The sequence below is a fragment of the Hylaeus anthracinus genome, unplaced genomic scaffold, assembly GCF_026225885.1.
Source record: "Hylaeus anthracinus isolate JK02 unplaced genomic scaffold, UHH_iyHylAnth1.0_haploid 2, whole genome shotgun sequence".
Lineage (NCBI taxonomy): Eukaryota > Metazoa > Arthropoda > Insecta > Hymenoptera > Colletidae > Hylaeus > Hylaeus anthracinus.
The window spans coordinates 5,298,163-5,318,776 of NW_026534838.1; the positions used below are offsets into that span (position 1 = coordinate 5,298,163).

Below are 20,614 nucleotides of genomic sequence, written 5' to 3' on the forward strand. Positions count from 1 at the left end.
AGGGTGGTTCGGGAGATGATTTCAAACAACTTTTTCCTTAGCGAAAATGTTGTCCGAGGTTTCGTTAAGGAGATATTAACAAAAGACCCCGACCAATCAGAGGGCGAGTATGCCGGTTGAGCGTAGGCTACCCGCTAGGCAGCCGCTCTCGTACGCTACTGCAGCCGGTCCATCGGTATACGCGCGCTCTGATTGATCAGTGTTTTCCGTTAATACCTCCTCAACGAAGCCTCGGATAACATGTTCGCTAAGGAAAAAGTTGTTTCAAATCACCTTCCGACACCCCTTTTTAAGGTGTTACAACATTTTTGGGACACGCTGTATATGCGTCCTGCACGGCCGATGAAGCAGATATGGGCAAAATCTTTATCTAAATAAAATTTTGAAATATCGAATAAAGATGAAAAATTTGTATCTTATATACATAACTTTACATAACTTTATCTTTATTCGATGACTGCCAGATAAAAAAATGTATTCGAGGTAAACGTACTCAAAGGATAAAGATAACTTAAATTATTTTTATCCGAAGGTTATAGATACCTGCTTTGTCTGCAGAAAGTTTCGATCGTAAGATACTTCGGATCATCGGATGAAGGATAGAAGGGAACGAGTTAATAAGCGAACCAGCGTGGAGGGGGGACGAACATGGACGCGCGGAAACGCGCGGAACAGAAAACGAAAAAAGAGAAAACGTGGCTCGACACGGTGCATTTGCGTTCGAGGAACGTCTCCGAGACACACGGCCTCTACGTGTATCGGTGCCTTCGACGATTTCGAAACATCGCTTGGCAAACTTTTACAGGGGGCTTCGTTAAATATGCATGTGTACGTGCAAGCCATCGCGACGCGATTTCTCTCTCATGTAAACCGTTCGCTTCGTTATGCTTCCACTTAGGACCGACAACCTTCCTCGAAAGGACAATCCTTTCTTCGACTCTTTGCGACCTTGCTTCTTTTTATCTTGTTATATATAGAACGCACGCCCTTCGTGGTAAAATGGTGACGTGTTCGAGCATCGAAATCGAGTATGGTAGGAATTCGATGTGTAATTTTTCCGGAGTGGAAAACGACGAGCGAGCTAATCTCTTCTAGGCTAATAAGATTTGGACCACTTGATAGTTATTCTAGCGTAAATCGTTCGACGGAATGTCGTGTTCGTGACAATACACCGATACATGAATGCTTCGCGGTAGACTAGCTACCAAATGTACCTGCAGTATTATTATTAATTTATCCGCGAGGCCTGTCATTTTCCGCTTTGATTTCTACGCAACGAAGAACATCGAACTCTTACCATATTCTACTTTCTTACGACTATCTTCAGCAAATATACATATAACGCTCCGAATCGGTACGGAAAACAAATTTATCGCGTTATTTGTTCACATGCTTAGACATGGTCGGCAACCCTACTTCCATTAATCCCGAACGAGTCGTTGACACCGGTACCAAAGATCAGTTTCGCGGTATAAACATTTATTACTCTTCCTCCGTTACATACCAGTTAGTCCTGTTCCCTAAGCCAGATCAACTTTTATGGTCCCGTGCACAGCAGTCCCGGACAATTAAACGCGTCGTGGTAAAAAGCAGCCTCGCCGTTTCTCACACATTACTTCTTCGAAGAGGATGGCGTCCCTCACGAGGATTTCACTTTCGATAATCGAACGCAGTTCGATACGCGAATCGTATCGACAGTCATCGAACCACTGGACGAAATCGAGGATCGAGTCACTGGTTTTAATCACTGCATCGCGGACACGATCGAGATTAATCGCGAAACGTAACGCATATTCGGATCGAGAACGAGTTTAATAGAGAAGCGGTGAACGTAAACAAAAATAACGCGACGTTTGAAAGAGACCGCGACAAAAGATCGTCCAGCTTCGACGGCTGACGGCGTACTAATAACGAACCGGGTGCTCATGGAACGCCAGAGTCTGCCTTACCGGCGCAAGCGTCTCTTCGAAGGAAGCGCAGATCACTGATACCAACACAACAGAGCCGAGAGGGATGCCACCGCGCGAACACACATCGATTGTATAGATACCTGTTGAATGCCCCGAGCCGGTGCCACGTTGCCGGTCAACTGAATCGAAAAGGGGCGAACGAACCAACGGAAAGGTACAACAACCTCCTCTAATCCGACGATATACAGGGTGTCCCAAAAATGTTGTAATACCTTGAAAAAGGTGGTTCGAGAGGTGATTTGAAACAACTTTTTCCTTAGCGAAAATATTGTTTAAAGCTTTGTTAAGGAGACACTTAGCAAAAATCCCGACCAATCAGAGCGCGAGTATGCCGGTTAAGCGTAGGCTACACGCTAAGTGGCCGCTCTTGTACGCTACCGCGGCCGTTCTAACGGATACGCGTGCTCTGATTGGTCGACGTTTTCCGTTAATATCTCCTCAACGAAGCCTCGGACAACATTTTCGCTCAGGAAAAAGTTGTTTCAAATCACCTCCCGATCCACCCCTTTCAAGGTGTTATCGCAATATTTCAAGTCCGTTCAACCTCATCTGACGTTGTTGCAGGTAACGGGATTAATTTCAGGTCGAGCATTCGACTCTTTGAAGCTACGTAGGTTAAAAACTGTCCCAACTTTCGCCTAAGGCCGATCGCACACGGCGCAATCGATTTGAAATTAGTGTTGCAAACCGTTTGCGGTCTTTGTTTTACCTACTCAACTATCTTTCTTTTACCTAGATCCACGGTCGCATGCAGGGCCGTGCAAGGCAGGTTCAGCGCGTTCGCCGGTACCCGGCCCCGCGTTTTAAAAGGCCCCGCGGTCTACGAAAATTACTGAATTAAAAGGTACCGATTTTGATTAACTTTTTACAGACTGATGATACCATTAACAAATGGAAACAATTTTTGCTGAGATGCAAGACATTTTTTTAGTAGCGATGATTAAAGTGAAAGGAGTGATCAAAATCATCAAAGTATTATTGTTTAATATTCATCTTATAACAAATATATAGCATTCGTAAATAAATAATTCCTCGTTGTAAAATTCAAATGTAGGATTTGAATGTGAATTCAGGCCCCGCAAAATTTTTGAATCCGGCCCCGCAAAAGGTCACGCCGCCCCTGGTCGCATGTAACTAGTTCAGAGTGGTTTGAAACTGGTTCGGTTGCGCCGTGTGCGATCGGCCACTGTGCATTATGGTCGCAAGTCAATCGTTGCAGAAGAAATTTTGTATAACAACTCCTGCTGCGATTCCGCGTTGGAAAACTTTCTTCACAGAAGAATGCGAAGCCGATCGCTCAGAAATTTCATACATGACCTCGTAATCTTAGCTCCAGGAATTGTCAACATTTTTCTGAGTCTATGAATTTTTTAAGTTTGAAATTATTATTTCTTTTCGATTGGTGAACATTTTAATAATTGTTTCAAAAATGACATTTTTAATTCAACTCAAAATATTTTCAAAGCTAAAGATTATAAAGCTATAAAATATAAACTATTGCTAAACGTGTGCAACCTTCTCTGAATATGTTTCAATGTCATTTAAATAACATTACACGGATAAAAAGTTAAAATAATTTAAATAAGAAGTCGCGCTCTATGTGTTCAATACGAATTACATAGTTTTCCAGTGAGCAGGTAGGATCTTGTAAAAATTGAGAGAGCAGAGACGCATATCTATTAAGTCAAACTTTATGGAAATCGCAAGATTCGAAGAGCATACTTTATGCATACCAACTAGTCAGTTTCCAAGGGTAGATCGAGCAGAAATTCTTGAGAATATTAATGAGGATAGACACAGATTCCTGATGATTAAGGAAAAGATCACCATTGATACAGTAAATAATGTTATTTAAATTTGATCCTAGCTTATCAATCCAATGAGGAGATTATTGTTTATCAAATATCTATCTTTGCGTTGTAATCAATGTGTATGCATGACGTTAAATAAAATATGCACTTATTGCACTATATGCACTATTATACATTTCCTATTTTTCTTTTGTTATTATTTCATGAATTTTCGTATACAACGCACGTACTATATATTTCTTGTAATACTAGTTCTTTCTTAATGCGTCTGTAACACTTCTATCGTTTTCCATCAAATTAAAATGAAAATGATATTAAAAGTAAATTCAAATTTCAATCTACAAGCGGCATTTCATGGATCAAATTGGTATCGCCATCTAGCGATAAGAAGATAGAACTAATCTGCCTAGTAAGCGATACCTTTCGATCAGTTACTCCTTACTTTTCATAAATACTACATAATTAATACGATTCCTAGCATTATAACTCTACAATATATTCATTAATCCATTCCAAATTAATCATTTTTAGGTATAATTAATTAATGCAGTGGTAATTACCAACTTTTGGTATCAGTGGCGCCATCGGTGGGAAAACGCCCAAGTTCATAGTCCAAATCGATAATTGTCGATAAATTCTCTGAAGCTTGTTGAGATTCCAATATCAGTAAAGATAAAGGATGATGGCAATTGATAGATTATGTCCAAAAATAATTCGTGTAAACTGGAAACAAATTACAATACTTATAGACTCTTCATTTTCCTTACACTTCTCATCTAGACTTTGTATACATTTCACTGGTCCTCCTATGTTGCATAACTTCTCTCCGTGACTCTTGACAACTCATCTCTGTACCCCACTAGCCCCCCATTTAACTCGTGTACCTCGGGGTTGCTAATCCCATACCGTAGCTTACAAAAACACAGCTACAGCCCCTGAGGGCTTTAAAGTCTTCCGACAATAAAAACGAAAAAATAACCTAAAATGTTTCGCATACATGACTTGGATATGAATGAAGATTAAAACTTTCTCCGTTCGTTATAATTATTTATTTATTATAAAATTATGCTTCCAACAAATTGTAATGGAATATATGCATGCATGGAATCGAATCGATCTGACAGACGATCATTTAAAAAAATTTCTGTAATCGAACGTTGATATACAGCTCTGTATGTGTTCTTCGCAATTGATATTCCTAGGTTTGAAGCGAGTTTAACTGTACACGTGAACAACATTTCTTATTAACACTTCCCCTCTTCTAATGAACTTGGGATTTCTCGAACGATTCGTGAATTTTACGTAAGGAAGAACAGAGAGATAGAGATAGATAGATAGAGAGAAATACTTCTACGAAATTCAAGCTGCCTAAGTGATTCTTTTTTTCTATGAAAATCCTTGCTCCCCCTTACATAAAACGCATTCATTGGTTTTATCGTTTGGATTTCACTTAAAAAGTACTCGGTTGTTGGTTGATTTTCTCCTGTCGTCATAAAAAACGTACAAAACATCGATTAAAACGTATGATGAAATTCACTCGAGGTAACCTATACGTGTTACAAGGAAATCACATACACCGAACTAAAGCAGATTCTCGTTATCTATTTTGTTGTTTAAAAATTTAAGCCTGGCGTGGTGCAGAAACGAAAATCTGAAGATAATAATCGTCCAGCGGTAAGCCAGCGTAATCGTCTTCAGAAGTTTCAAGCGCGAAGTTTAATAGTGTTCCCCCAACTATCGTGTGTAATTTACAAACTCCAAAAATATATCTTACATGATACGTGTGAAAGAATAGACGTAGTAAGAGACGATACCTCGAAACATGCATTATTAGAGAGACGCTTCTCTCGAACATTATTATCTATGTGTTTCATTTTCGATTGACTTCAACGATCGAAGGATGCAATGTAATCCCGATGATCCACGTCTAACCCAGTTAAAGTTACAGCAATGAAAACAACAAATTTTTCTTTTATTGACGATGGTAACTTAATCGAATGAAAAATTGTACTAAAAATATTTTTATTATCGAATGCTCCTTACTTAATGTACACTAATACTCTTTCGTACGAAAATTGTTTAAATACAGTTGTTCCGATTAACGAGCGTCATCGAGATTATACCGCGCTTGATAATAAAAATTATTATCGTCAAGAATGCTCATATTATCAATGGTTTTTCGTAACAAAAACAGCCATTCTTCTTCCGAAGGGACGATTAAATAGTAAATAATTTTTTTTATATTTATCTCATTTGGTTTTAATTTCTGTTATTTAATAATAAGTGCTAACTGTTTATCTATTCTCAACAAGTTCATCTCTTACACAATGATTAACATAACAGCCTGCCAGCAGCGCAAAAGACTAAAGGTAGTTTTTACTTAGATTCGCGTTTTCTTTTTTTTAAACTTCATTTGTATACTATTCTTCGTTTTTTTTCTCGCTTTTTTCCCCTCTTCCTTTTTTTGTCGGCGACAAAACAGTATTATAACGTTTCTTTTTTTTTCTCTCCTTCGATTAACCACAAAACTGACGAGGCAACGACGCAACGTTCATGCAAGCGTTCCCAGAAAAAATTCGTGATGTCAATTATACCGTTTGGTAAAACGTCACGTATAACTCGTTGCTTTCTGTTTATTTTATTTTTTTTTTTTGTTAACGATTCTTAATTATAGGCCTCTGGCAGAGGCGATTCTTGCGAATGCGTTCCACAGGCATCTAGGCACGACAGATATAAAAGTAGTACGTTCAGGAATATTCAGATTCATAACAATCGATATTCTAAAATAGTGCTATCACGTTCATCTAACGCTAAAAACGACGTTTCATTTCTGTCTTTTTTCCATTTTTCTGTATTTTTTTTTCTCTGCTCTTTTTGCCGCTAAATTATGAGCTGGTAGCGTTTGAAGCAACTATATATCACTTGTTACTTAATGTCTGTCGTTTTATATTTTTGTTGCACATCAGTGGAAACTCGCTCAGAAGAGTAGCGCCTCGAACTTGCATACTAAAATTCTTTTGTTTTATTATTATTAATATTATTATTATTATTATTATTATTATTATTATTATTATTATTACAACATCAAGCAAGCGTCCATTCTTTTCTGACCTCTTTCGCATTCGTATAAAATTTGTTTATTTAGAGTATATAGGGCGTTCGATAAAGTATAAATTTCTATAATCTGAGGACAATCCATCGCTAAAAGCACATAACCTAAAACTATTACTTACAAACGGATTCGCATAGAATCAAAGTTCAGACTGTACCCATCGATCATATATGCAGAATCGCTTTTATCTTTTACGAACTAACACAGCGAAGTGCACCGTCGGAAATTCAAAAATTGAATTTAAAAAACGAAGGCGTGTTTTTGGAGATAGTCTCACTTTCAGCGACAGACCACCTCATACCCAAGAAATCTATAGTTTATAAAATACTCTGTATATGCATACATACTTAGGACCCTTATTCGCTAGGTTTTTTTCACGTTTCATGGTTTTTAACAGCGAGTACGTAATATTTGCATAATTCTCGCGGATACCTTATGTAAATCAACTCGATGAGTATATAGGGAGTTATCAGTTATTTTTTTTCCGGAAGTGCTGGGTGCGACGAGAGAAAGCTTTTCTTTCATTTCTTTTTTTTTTTCGTTACCGTAAAGAAAAGAGACAATATTACATACATCTCGACAGTTTTGATATAAGGGGGATTACGACATTGTGGCCTCTATATGATAAAACTCTGTTGGACGATCGATCGAATTCGATCGAGATCGTCGATGTGTTTGTTTTTCCTCGAAAAAACCTAACTCCCGATATCACTGCAGCAGAAGAGAGGATACATGGGAAGAGATTGCGGTAGAGACTAGCAATTATTGGGGTCCGGTGGCGTGACGAGGTACTCATCCGCGCGTTTATGGTCGGACAATGCCCGCATTGTGTGCGTGTCTTGAGGTAAGTCACTTTTCCTTCGCAAAAGTGGCTTGGTTTTATTGGAGATGGTCATCTTCTTTGCCTGTAACGGTGAAAATACACTTTATCGATAATAGTAATAATAATTACCAGCTTAAAAAAAATCAGGTGGTCGCTCGAGACCTCTACAGAGCCTACTTCCTTCGCATGCTTTCTAGAGAACTCGGTACATTTAAACCCCTCTATCCCGTGCAATAATAATGTCGCCGGCATGGCGCGAGAATGTGTGTCATGCCTAACATGATTTACCGCGAGAGAAGTAGCCTTGAGTGGCCAACTGATTTCATTCCAACTACAGAACTGTGATGTCGTACCTCGTTTGCCTTTGCCTCTATCTTCTCCAAAGTGAGCGGCATTGGATCCACATCACCATCTTCGTCGGGTGGAGGGCTGTTTAATTGTTGTTGCGATATCGTGCTAGTCGCATTAGTATTCGTTAAACCCTGAACGGTCATGGCATAACACGGATGTCTCATCGCTAAAGCTTCTACTCGCATCCATGCTTCGTCTCTCTCTTTCATGAGCTTCCTCTCTCTTTGACAATTCTAGAAACAACACGGTGAGTATCGTCCTGTCGCATCTCTTTCATACACCTTCCATACAACGATCACGTACCTGTAAATACTGTTTTGTGTACTCGTCGAATACTTTTTGATTCATCTCCATGAAAAGCTTCAGCGCATTGTAAATCAATCCGTGAATAGTCTTGTTCCAATGATTTCGCGAATTCTCGTAAAACGCTGGATACACGATGGGCAGAATCACTAAATAGTTATCCGATACCAGGGACATTATGTATTCGTTGTTCCAGTAATAGAGAGCTCGTTCAGCCACCTGAAACGGAAGGTTTTGTAAGGTTAAGTGTTAGTTATTTTAAATAACAACGAATGTTTTCGTAAAAAAATACGCTAACGATACCTGAAAATGTGGCGATGAAACGCATTTCGCTAATTGCCTAAACAGAGGGTCCATAACTTTCTGAAACTCGGCGGGCTCGATCACGTCCAGAATTTCTTCGAGCTCGTTTAAGAACATCACTTCTTTCGGGGAATGTGTTTTTGGCCAGAATTTCAATAAACTTCTAAGAACCGGTTCAGTCAGCGACGGATCTTTTTCTAGAAATTGCACGACGCAGTACGCTAACTGCGGATGATAGACGGACAACGATTTGGCTTTATGCAAAGGTGAAAGCACCTTTAATAGAAATATTTTGTGTTCCTCCTTCAGTGGTAAAGCGAATCCGTTGATTATACTGGAAATCATACAGGGAAATCAATGAACGTGTAACCGGACAGCGGTTTTCTCTGTTATTTGCGATGAACGAACGAAAGCTACCTTCCCAAAATCTCCAGGAGTTCAGCGATGCCGTTATGGTGCTCTGTCTCGTATATAAATCGATAAAAAATGTTGTTTATTTGTTTCCTGATGTACGCTCTAAGCCCTAAAAACTTTCCATAAATCCTATGAAGCGTTGTCTTGAGGAAATCCCTTTCGCGCGGATCCTCGGAATCGAACAGTTCCAGAAGCTGCAACACGAACTTCTGGTCTAAGTAATGTCTCGCGACTATCGGTTGAAGATCCGGGGACTCCAACAGCCGAAGAAAGAATTCGTAAACCAATTGCAAGTGAGGCCAGGCAGCTTCCAAGGTTGGCTCGTCCTCTTCCGGGTCGAACTCGGCGCCGTTTGGATTCGATGACGGTGGAAGCGTACGAAATAGATTCACTGCAAACTGTGCAAGTTTCACGTGGAAATTAGAATTTAATAAAAAGGATTAAAAGGATCAGGACTCGGGAATGGTAATTTTCTCACGCTTACCATATTCACAGCTTCAGGGTATATCGCTTCGGTTATAACGTTTTTGTTCTTGGTAACGTACTCAACCATCTCGTGTAGTGCGGTGCGCTTCACTTCCTTCCATTTTAAGTCCGACAGTGGATCAGACTCAAAATCGAAAAGTACACAGCATTGCCGCAGCTTCTGTATAAAAAGTTCCTCCCTTTCGTTCCCCTGTTGCGCTTCTGAAATGACAATGATAAAAAAAAAAAAACGAAATACTTGTATGATCTGGAGGTATGTCGTAGAGTTGGCACATGTCGTACAAAAACATTCATAAACGTGCGCACACGCGTTCCATTTTACATACATAAACGCATATTTTAATTCACGCGAGGCAAGCGCATTTCGCTCAACACAAAAGCGCGAACACACACGTATGACGCTTGCATAAAGATCATATGTAACACAACTGCAAGCATGCACATCATTCATACATGCGCGCGCTCGTTCTCTTCCATGGACTCCCACATGGACATACAGGGTGTCCCAGCCTTAGTGATACAGCGCTCTTAACTCCAAAACTATCGGGCGAATGCAAAATTTCAAATATGGAAATTGCATGGTAAAGTGGGGCTCATGTTTCAGTGAAAAGGAATTCTTGTTAACTTTGTTATTTAACGAGATATGATGGTCAAGTTTCGTTTTTCAAATGGAACTATAGTATATTTCTATTTATACCATGCGACAGTACTTTTCAAGACGAATTCATTAAGCTTTAATGTATTAGGTTGTCCGGAAATGAAGCTCACTTCACATTGGATGGACACGTCAGTAAGCAAAATTGTCGCATATGGGGAGATGAAAATCCAAGAGCCATTAAAGAAAAATCACTTCATCCAAAAAAAAGTTACTGTTTGGTGTGGATTTTGGTCGAAAGGCGTAATCGGTCCATTCTTTTTCGAAAACGAGAATGAAGATGCAGTTGCAGTGAATGGTGCACGTTATAATGAAATGATTATTGATTATTTATGGGTGAAATTAAATGGAATCGACGTAAGCAATGTTTATTTTCAACAAGACGGAGCTACGCCACACACAACGCGTGAAAACATCAGTTTATTGCGATCGAAATTCAATGGTCGATTAATTTCAAGGAACGGTGATGTGAATTGGCCACCTCGATCGTGTGATTTCACCCCATTGGATTTTTTTCTTTGGGGTTATTTGGAAAGTAAAGTTTATGCCAGCAAACCAGCAACAATTCATGACCTGAAAAACAACATTAGAAATGAAATTGGTGATTAAACGAGCAAATATGCCAAAATGTTATCGAAAATGTTGATTTTCGAATCGATGTCTGTAAACGTGGTCGTGGTGGTCATTTGACTGATATCGTTTTTCACAAATAATTATCATAGATGATACCTGACAATTAAATAAAAAAAATAATAGAATTCAAAAGAGTATCTATTTTATTTTTTTAAAAAAAAAAAAGCTTCCTATAGTCTATTTTGGATAACCCTGTATAACATATATACATGTATTTATTGAATTACATAGGTGGGATTTTGTTCCACAACCTTTCCACCTTTTAAGGGATGTATACATGTTATTTGTTTTCAACCATTTCGATATATTCAGACCTGTACTACCTACCAAAAATCGACATGGACTTTCTGGACAACCCAATAATAAAAATCGAGTAAACACATTAAAGCTTAATGAATTCGTCTTGAAAAGTACCATCGTATGGTATAAGAAAAACGAAACTTGACCATCATATCTCGTTAACCCCTTCTCGTGCCATTTAACTCGTCGAAACTCGGACCCAAGCGGTAGGCACCGAGGCGCGCCAAACGGACCAGACTGATGCTTGTAAACATGTAAACAATCGCAATACCCATGTATCTCGTCGCGAGTCTGACTCGCGATACTCGTGTTTGAAAATCTTCTCTTTGGTCTTCTCTTTGGTCAAAATCTTCATCACGAGTCTGACTCGCTGAAGTACGGGAAGGGGTTAAATAACAAAGTTACCAGAAATTCCTTCTCGCTGAAACATGAGCCCCACTTTACCATGCATTTTCCATATTTGAAATTTTGCATTCGCCCGATAGTTTTGGAGTTAAGAGCGCTGTATCGCTAAGGCTGGGACACCCTGTAGATTCTCGCCCCCTGCCCCCTGCCATCAACGTAATCTTGCTCCCTTTGACTTTCTCTTACGGATACTCCCCCTCTCGCACTCTATCGCAGACTGTTGTCCCTGGTCTTTTGAACTCCCACCTTCTTTCACACTTTTGTTCCCCTCATGGATCCTATCCCGTATTCTTTTAAACACTCTCATGAACTCTTCCTCTTCCCCGTATCCTTCCTCCGCGCGATACTCCGTTTCTCAGTCTCTCGATTTTCCCGTGGACACTTTGTGGTCCTCTTGGACTCTTCCATGAGCTTTTTCGATGACGAACGCTCGCATGGATTTTTCATCTTTCCCTCGCGCCTCGCTTCGTTATCACAGACTCTCTCTCGCACACATTTTCCACCGACACACTCGACACACTCGACAAACCCTCAACCCACCCCCTCCCGATTTCTCCCTCCCACCCCTTTTATCGTGAATATTCACACAGATTTAGGAAAGTACTCGCATACGATACATAACGCGAAAGGAACTCGCGAAGTTTCTTTACCGATTAATAGGGGTCGTAGCGGTTGATAATGCGAGGTGAAGTTGGTCAAGTAGGGTTTGTTCGACTCTCGCGAAAGGCGAAAGGCCAAGGCGAGACCCTGATGGAAGCTCGGACTTTTCGGCAGGCAACCGGATACAAATGGATATCCATCCACGTGAACCATCGCGCTTTCCAGCAGCTTTCCAGCCGCGTTTTACGTTTCCTTTGCTATCACCGAAACACCGTCAGTTATCGCGTACCGCATACGGTGGATTGAAGCGCGTGCGGCAACCCCTGTCTACGCACCGGCTTCCTTATTCACGTAACAATCTGTTGCTTCGAAGGAACTGACCGTTCTTTCGTGCAAAAACTACGCATATCTCTGTTTGCTACGACGATACGCGTCGCCGCGACTGTTTACACGCGTATTCGTCGACGGACAATCCACCCTCGACTGTATCGAGATACCGGTGAAGCGAGTGCGATTCAAATTGGGAAAATGCCGCCGATATCAAAGGCCGTTTGAACGATGAAGAACTGTTTACGTTGGGAAACTAGGAATCCCGAACGACAACGGAGCGCACGCGTGAACCACCGCGCCTTACAATCGATACGCTCTGACGTAGCTACTTTCGCAATCCTGAGTGACCGGAATCGACAACGCAAAAGTAACTAATTATTTCGCCTCTGTTTAATTACACCGACCGAGTCACTTTACCATACGGTATTAATGAATGAGTTTTTGTCTTTTACGTTTCGCTCGTGAAAATAAACATGCAAACACGCGTATACGCAAACCCACGAATAAATAAGTACACAGATTTTCCGATTTACGCGCAAACATACAGATTCGTACAAATATTAATAAAATAGAATTTGTATTTTTATATGCATTAACATGTATCATCCGAGGATTACGTGATCGACGATTTTCTATCGATATTTAGATCGTTCGAGTGCTGCCCTCCGGGGGCATTTTCCCCAAAATCTTAATACTTTGCTAATCGATGCAAACCCCCTATGGATCGAAATATATATAGATCAGATCGATACATTGAAATATACTCGTAAATGAAATGTATTACATATTAGCCGATATATTGAAAAAATAATAAAAATTAAACCTAATTACCCTCGCGTGGAAGACAAGTTTATGCAAGTACTTCGAAACTGATATTACGATTAAGAAAAATATCCTTTCCGAATGAATTTAACATTTATTTTATGTAAAGTAATTCTGTTCCAAAGATTTCTTAAGAATAATTATCGAAACAACAGATTACATTACATTCTCGCTTATATAAAGCAGAGGTAGGTAGATATATTGAAAAAGTAATAAAAATAAAACCTAATTACCCTCGCGTGGAAGACAAGTTTGTGCAAGTACTTTGAAATTGATATTTCGACAAGGAAAAATATCCTTTTCGAATGAATTAAACATTTATTTTATGTAAAGTAATTCTGTTCCAAAGATTTCTTAAGAATAATTATCGAAACCACAGATTGCATTACATTCTCGCTCATATAAAGCAGCGGTAGGTAAGGTAACCACTCGGATCTACCCTCGCTACACTCACTAAGTATATTGTGGTTTATTCCTGGCGAGGATAATGACGAGGTTTATTGCTCCTACTTTGGTAAACTGTTATAATAATCAATCGTTACGCGACAATCTCTGCCGAGGAAAGTAAAGTTTATGGATGGTAACACTTCCGAATAAAATTACACAATTATCGATCGGAATATAAATGAACTTCTGGAATCGATTAAAGTCATTGCCACGTTTTAATTAAATTACGCACCCCAGTAGTACATTCTTTCTCGTTAATCTATTGGAAAAACTCTTTTCCCTTAGTCACTTCAATATTTTTAACTATGGATAGTACGTACACTGTATTTTTAGGTATAACGCAGTTGGCAACTCGCTAGTTCTATAATTGTTACTAAGTAATAGAAAATTAATAAGACTGATAAAAAGAATTCCTCCACGCTTTTTGGATCTTTTAAAAACATATTTCAACGACTTACCGGACAAAAGCGGCAACTTTTGAAGCTCTCGATTTTTCGAAATGTTGAATCTTGAACTACTTTGCCGCTTGTCCTTTTTTATCACAGGACCGCCAGGCTGATATTTGATCTTGTTGATCAACGTTGGCGGTGGGGGTGCATTGGTCGTGGGTGGTCCTCCTGCTACCTTGTTGGTCTACGAAACAACAAAGACGGATTCTATAATACAGAGAATTCGAGCACGTGAAATGTCTTTTTGGAAACTTTTTAGAGTCAAAGAGATACGATATCGATCAAACTTAACATGTCCAGTAAAATCCCTGACACATGCATGAAAACGGCATACATGAAACGATAGAGAAGAGAATCCTGTTCCAACTACCAAAACACACTGCTGCAACTTTTTACTCGCCTCGATAGTTCATATTCTTTATGATCAGTACAGAAACGAACATCGTCGGTTTTCCTTCGAATATATCGCAAGTTTTTATACGAATATTATATCCACACCACACGGGAAAGATTACTAACTCACACAGAATTGAGAAATGTTTAGAAAAAAAAAAAAAAAAAAAAAAAAAATAGAAATAAAACTTAATTTTTTAAAAGCAAATATGTAGGCCAATCTATGTGTAATCTTTATTACATTCGACACAACTCTTCCAACGATGCATTAATGCCCGGTTTCCTCGAGAGAAGTTTTGTAGCTGATCTTGAAGCCATTTATGCACCGTTGATCTTGACCCTTCATCTGAGGTGATGTCCTTTCAGAGCATCTTCTAGTGGCCAAAAAAGATGATAGTTACTTGAAGATATGTTTCGCAAAAATGCACAGGAAGAAAGTAATACTTTTTACATTAGTCTTTCGGGTCTACTTCATTCTGGCACACTAAAAAATACCCACATTTTCGTCAAATGAAAACAGCGATACAGATGCGCAAGAACGACTTCAACACCAATCACAAAACTTCTTCTCGAGGAACCTAACCGTCAGTGTAGCCCTTGAGGAAGTCGAACTCTCTGTTGTTTGTAACAGATGAATTTTATGTTAATTGCACGTGACTTTCATTCTAATTTTTTTTTTTTTTTTTTAACTATATCATCGATCGGTGGATATTTTTACAAGATATTTTTGTGATTGCTTGAATATTCTTGTAAATACATGCATATATACATTTTGTACTATGTAAACTTCTACTTTTTCTGCATTACTCTTACCCAACGACAAAATAACTGAATTCGGTAAAATGTAATAAAATACATAAAACTCGATAACATACAGTGGTGCTACGAATATACATATACAGGGTGTCTAAAAAATGTTGGAGGTCCTTGAAAGGGGTGTTTCGAGGGGTGATTTGAAAGAATTCGTTTCTTAGCGAAAATGTTATTCGAGGCTTTTTTAAGGAGATATTAACGAAAAACCCCGAAGCTACTGCGAGTAGTACACTAGCATACTCGCGCTCTGATTGGTCCGGAGTTTTCTATTGATATCTTCTTAACGAAGCGTCGGACAACATTTTCACTAAGGAAAAAGTTGTTTCAATTATCCCCCAAACCCCTTTCAAGGGCCTCCAGCACTTTTGGGACACCCTCTATGTATACTTTGCGTGCCTCGGATAGTAAGCGGTTATGCAATTCTCTGCTGAAAGTATTTATCGATTCATAAATCGTTTTTAAATAACTAAACACAATATAAACAAATTGCGATTGATAAGATATCGTCTTTTCACTTAATACTACCGTAACAAATCGAACAGTACTTTGGGAGAACAACAAATTTATCTTAGTATGTAAACATTATTTTTTTAAAAATGTATTAAATACTCGAGTCAAAGTCATGAATATATTGGTACAGATCATGATAAAAGTTTGTATTTTGGGAGAGACATTGAATACGTAAAGTGATATGTATCACGCGAATCGAAATTAATTCATCATCCAACGCAAACACATTAATTTTAACGATCTATTAATATCATTATTACATATACAGGATGTCTCTAAATACGCGCGGCATGAAACAATTTTTTAATGGTAGGGGATCTCAAGGTCCCTTTCATCTCTAGCTCGTTAATTCAACTGTCTCTTAATAAAGAAAAACCAATTACAAATTAATCGATTATTCAATTACAAAAGTCGCTCGTCTCTACCCATCGTATCGATGTAAACTTATGAAAACAAATGACCACTTGTGTCGTCAGTCAGTCGAGTTAAAAGAGATTGAAAAGGTGAAAATTATGAATTGTTTTAAGCTGACTTCAAACGAGCCCATTGAATTTGTTGCTTTCGTAACATTCTGTAAAAGGAAAGATTACTAATTCAGTATTTTTCTTCGATATTAATAGATTCAACGTTTAAAAAATTGCGAAGGAGCGCCTTCGCGTTTCTCGTATCGTTCTTATCTAGGTAAAAAAATCTATGTATCCAATAAAAGATAAACAAACGTTTATCCGTTACTTGATAAACATTCAAACAGTGGAATGAAATATCAACTATGTACGTTAGCTATTATTCGGATAAAAATGTTGCTGATCTTTGTTCGTCCCCTAATCAGCAATCGTTTCATGCAAAATTTATCTTACAGACACCCTGTATAATTGCGCGGTGATTCCATACTTCGAGTTCGTTCCATTCATATCGCGCACGGGACTCAATTCCGCATGGATTACCCGTTAATTACAATCACGAAGCGTGCTATAGGAAACATAAGATCTCTATCGACTTTAATAATGGTCAATTACTTCAAACAAGAGTAATGTAAAGCGTTGAACAGTCGTGAAAAAGAATATCGAGAAAACAAATGTCTGAAAATGGTATCGGTTATACTTCAACACCTCGTATCCCTTCGCTTTACATCGTTTTCTATTTATCAATAAATTCAAACGCTCGAGCGCCACGATTTTATTACAGAAATCTATACATATACATACATATACGTACTTTCAAAATACACTGTATGATCGTGAAGAAAAACAAATCACGAATAAAGTGTTCTGACAGCAGTGTTACCACGTCTACTGACTTTAAAGGAGATCTGATGATTTATTACATTCTACTGTTCTACTTTCAGCATTTAATAACTTTCAAAATTCTCTCTTTTATAAAGTAAAGTCCAAGCTTTCCTTTTCTTTCCTCACTTTCATCTAATTATTTTGTTACAAAATCCTCTCCTCATTTTTCATACATGCAGGTATCTGTTACACAGATATCGTACGATACAATTCGGGACTTCCCCTGCATGGCTTAATTCTGTATCGTCATCCATGTAATTTTTCAGTAGTATTTTAATAATCACTGTGTCCAGTTAGACAGTTGTTATACCATGGTATAAACAGGACGAGGAAAAAGATGAAATATTCACAGACTGTAAACTATATGAATCTTTTAAAGGCAGGTTAACAAGCGGTACATGTTTAAATGTTGCAGATCGTGTAATATTGACATTGATACAGCATCAAGTGGGAAACCAGTTATAGAAAGGGCTTCGGGTTGACAAGTACTTTGTTTAGCAGTGTAAACTTCACTTTTGTAAACAAACTGGTTACATCAACTAATTCTGTAGTTAGATATAACACATAAAGTGAGAAGATTTGTAGCTTCTATAGACTTCTTAGGGTACAAAGTAGTATCATTTCGGTTTACCTCGCGAGCATGTTAATTTTGGTTTGAATTTTTTACTGATCCTCCTTCAATCTCCTTTTTTGAGTATTTACTAAACGTTCATCGAGCGAGGTTGGCAACACTGCCCGACAGTATGTAACGACAGAAGGAAATTTTCGATCGTCGAAGATGCGAAACGTTACGACGCGAAATGATGGAAACTGAAAAACGATACAGAAAGAATGAACGAATGACAGGAGTTTTCGAGGATCAGTAACCGAATCGAGTCACGTCGTTCGAGAGGAACGCGAGAACGGACGATATAACCTCACCTCGTCACCTGTCTCGCCATCCTTGCCGTTCTTTCCCTTGTCCTTGCCAATCTTCGTAGCATCCTGGAAACAAAACGAGTAAATTGCACCTCTAGCACGAAACCACGATGCCACGACAGCACACGAGAGAATTCACGTTCGAGACGCGGGCTCTGCTCGACGAAACTCGCCACTACGCGCGATGTCACAAAACGAAAACGAGAATCAGTGGATTTGGATGTACCATGATGTGAGGTCCTTCGAAATGTTCGGCCGTGAAAAACGTGCTTAGCGAAACGGATATCGAGAAATCGGAAATCACGCTACACCCTTCGGTGTCTCCGCTACCGGGGTTGTTTCCCCGAACTCTCTTTACTCTCCCTTCTTCCCTTTCTCTCCTACTATTCCTGTCATCGTCTCCCTCTTTATCCCTCCCTCTTTCTTTCCTTCTCTCAACAGTGGCGGATCTAGACTAACAGCAGCCTCACCTAATCACTTCGAGGGGCCCTTTCTTTCTCTGGAATGTTTCATCAATGACAACTATTATTACTATGAAAACATATTTACACTGGGTGTAGAATGTATTCGTACACCGATCAATTTCCCAAAAAACTTTTGTGTGAAATCTAAGTTTCTTAACTTTCTTTTTTATAATCAATGATATTTTACATATTCATTACAAGTCTCTAAGATAGATATAGTCCAAACATTTACTAGTTAATAAAATTTGTGAAATTAACAAAAAAAATGCAAAAAGTGAGTAAAAGTATAGAAGCAATAAGTATTTGTACGATTCTTGTGATGAACCATTTACAGTAGAGTTTGTAACGTAAACACATTAAAGTACTTTTAAACAATTATGCGAATATTTATTGCTTCAACATTTCTATCGATTAATTGTTCTTTTCTCGTTAATTTCGCAACTTACATAAATAGCTATTTTTTTTTGTAATCTATCTATTTTAGACATTTCCGAGAATATGTAGAATGTCCTTGTTTATAAGAAATAAGTTAATAAATTACAATTTTACACAGTTTTTTTAGAAATTGATCTGTGTACGAATACTTTCTACACCCACTGTATGTTTTAGATGCTACATATTTTCAATGAAATTAAAAAAGAATTACGAAGTTATCTATAAGAACCACGATCATTTTCAAAATCAGCAAATTTTTCTTCTATGCTTCTGAATGATGCTTCTATGTTGAATTAAGAAATCAAATAGGTAGAAGTCAAAGCTCTTGGGGGCCTTCTTCGTGGGGGGCCCAAAACTGAACCCTGGTTAGTTTCATAGTAGATCCGCTCCTGTTTTGAAGCGCGCGCGTGTCCACGATCTCTCCTCATTACGAAGGAATACCGTTTTTTCACATACGTGACTACGTTTACACGAGTTGAATTCCTGAATTATACCTTAGTTAACAGCGTCGATGTTATAACTACTAACGTTAGAAGCTATAAAAACGTTGCTTTACGCTGAAAGTTGTAACGTCGATTTTAAGCCTCAAGTACAGTTTTAATGACAGTGGTACGAAGCTACCACATCGACGTTAGAAGATGTGTAAACGGATCATAACGATGTTGATGGTCAAAGGTTGATACATGCCAACCGCAACATTTAAACGTCTCAACCGCCCATCTCTACAAAGTTGATTATCTCATTTATCGTTATTATTTAATCGACTATTACTGTATCATACGATTTCTACTAGGCAATTAAATTCATAATAATCTTTAAATCAAATTAATTCTAACTATAAGCACTCAAGTTTTCGTCGTTTTGTATTGGTACCACGGGAAATCCTGACATTCCTGGCTGACTTCAGTCAGAGGTTGTTGAGCTATTTCAATTTTGATACGCTTGAACATGCAAACGATGCGTACTTGTTTAACTACAAGTTATAACATAGACGATATCGAATCGAAATTAAAAATCGTGTAAACGTACTCTCCGTTTGTACTGATTGCACGAGGAAAGGTACATGATCCCGATCAGACAGGAGCCCGCGAACAACATGCAACACGATGAACGAACCTTTTCTTTTTTCGACTGCCGGCTCGACATATTGTTCTGTCGGTCGCGAGTAACAACTACGCGTGATCGAGCTGATCGAGCGAGTTAGCACACTTCGCAAACACGTAGTAATTCATCGATCACAACGGCCACCGAGGAGCCGACACGAGACACACATTCGCGGCGGCCATTGGCCATGGCTCGGCGATTGAACCTTTCAGCCGGCGATTCGCGCCACTCGCCGTCAATTTTTCTGCTTCCACTTTTTCCCTAGTCTTCGAACGTCTTCGAAAACTATTTTCGCGTGGTTAGTTTTGTCTCTGCTTTCAAATATTCAAATAATCTCCACGACACAATGCGCGAACGAAATATTGCAAATGTCAGTTATTAGCATTTCGAGATAAGACGATCCATGATGATCCTTCGCTATGTTCTACGATAACACGAGTACTAACATCACTGACACTTACGCGATTGTCGATGGGA

At 38.7% G+C, this 20,614-nt stretch overlaps 2 protein-coding genes across 5 annotated transcripts in view; both read right to left on the minus strand.

Annotated features, from left to right (window-relative positions):
* Positions 1–1,914, minus strand: part of LOC128893065 (venom dipeptidyl peptidase 4-like) — a 242,056-nt gene extending 240,142 nt beyond the window's left edge. For both annotated transcript variants that reach the window (XM_054153815.1, XM_054153814.1), the window contains exon 1: positions 1,505–1,914. The gene's annotated coding sequence lies outside the window, so the exon portion shown is untranslated. The remainder of the gene's footprint in view (positions 1–1,504) is intronic.
* Positions 1,915–6,818: 4,904 nt separating this feature from the next.
* Positions 6,819–20,582, minus strand: LOC128893067 (serine/threonine-protein phosphatase 2A 56 kDa regulatory subunit gamma isoform-like). Of its 3 annotated transcripts, none has more exons than XM_054153819.1 (9): positions 20,150–20,582; positions 18,138–18,200; positions 14,224–14,398; positions 9,572–9,774; positions 9,091–9,485; positions 8,674–9,007; positions 8,371–8,589; positions 8,070–8,300; positions 6,819–7,798 (listed from the first exon to the last, which is right to left on the minus strand). In XM_054153819.1, the coding sequence occupies exons 1-9, from the start codon at positions 20,177–20,179 to the stop codon at positions 7,649–7,651; spliced, it is 1,800 nt and encodes a 599-aa protein (XP_054009794.1). In that variant the 5' UTR covers positions 20,180–20,582; the 3' UTR covers positions 6,819–7,648. The 3 variants fall into 3 exon arrangements, with proteins under 3 accessions (XP_054009794.1, XP_054009795.1, XP_054009796.1); XM_054153820.1 differs by lacking the exon at positions 20,150–20,582 and adding an exon at positions 18,361–18,518; XM_054153821.1 differs by lacking the exons at positions 14,224–14,398; positions 18,138–18,200; positions 20,150–20,582 and adding an exon at positions 12,217–12,729.
* Between the last annotated feature and the right edge of the window lie 32 nt (positions 20,583–20,614).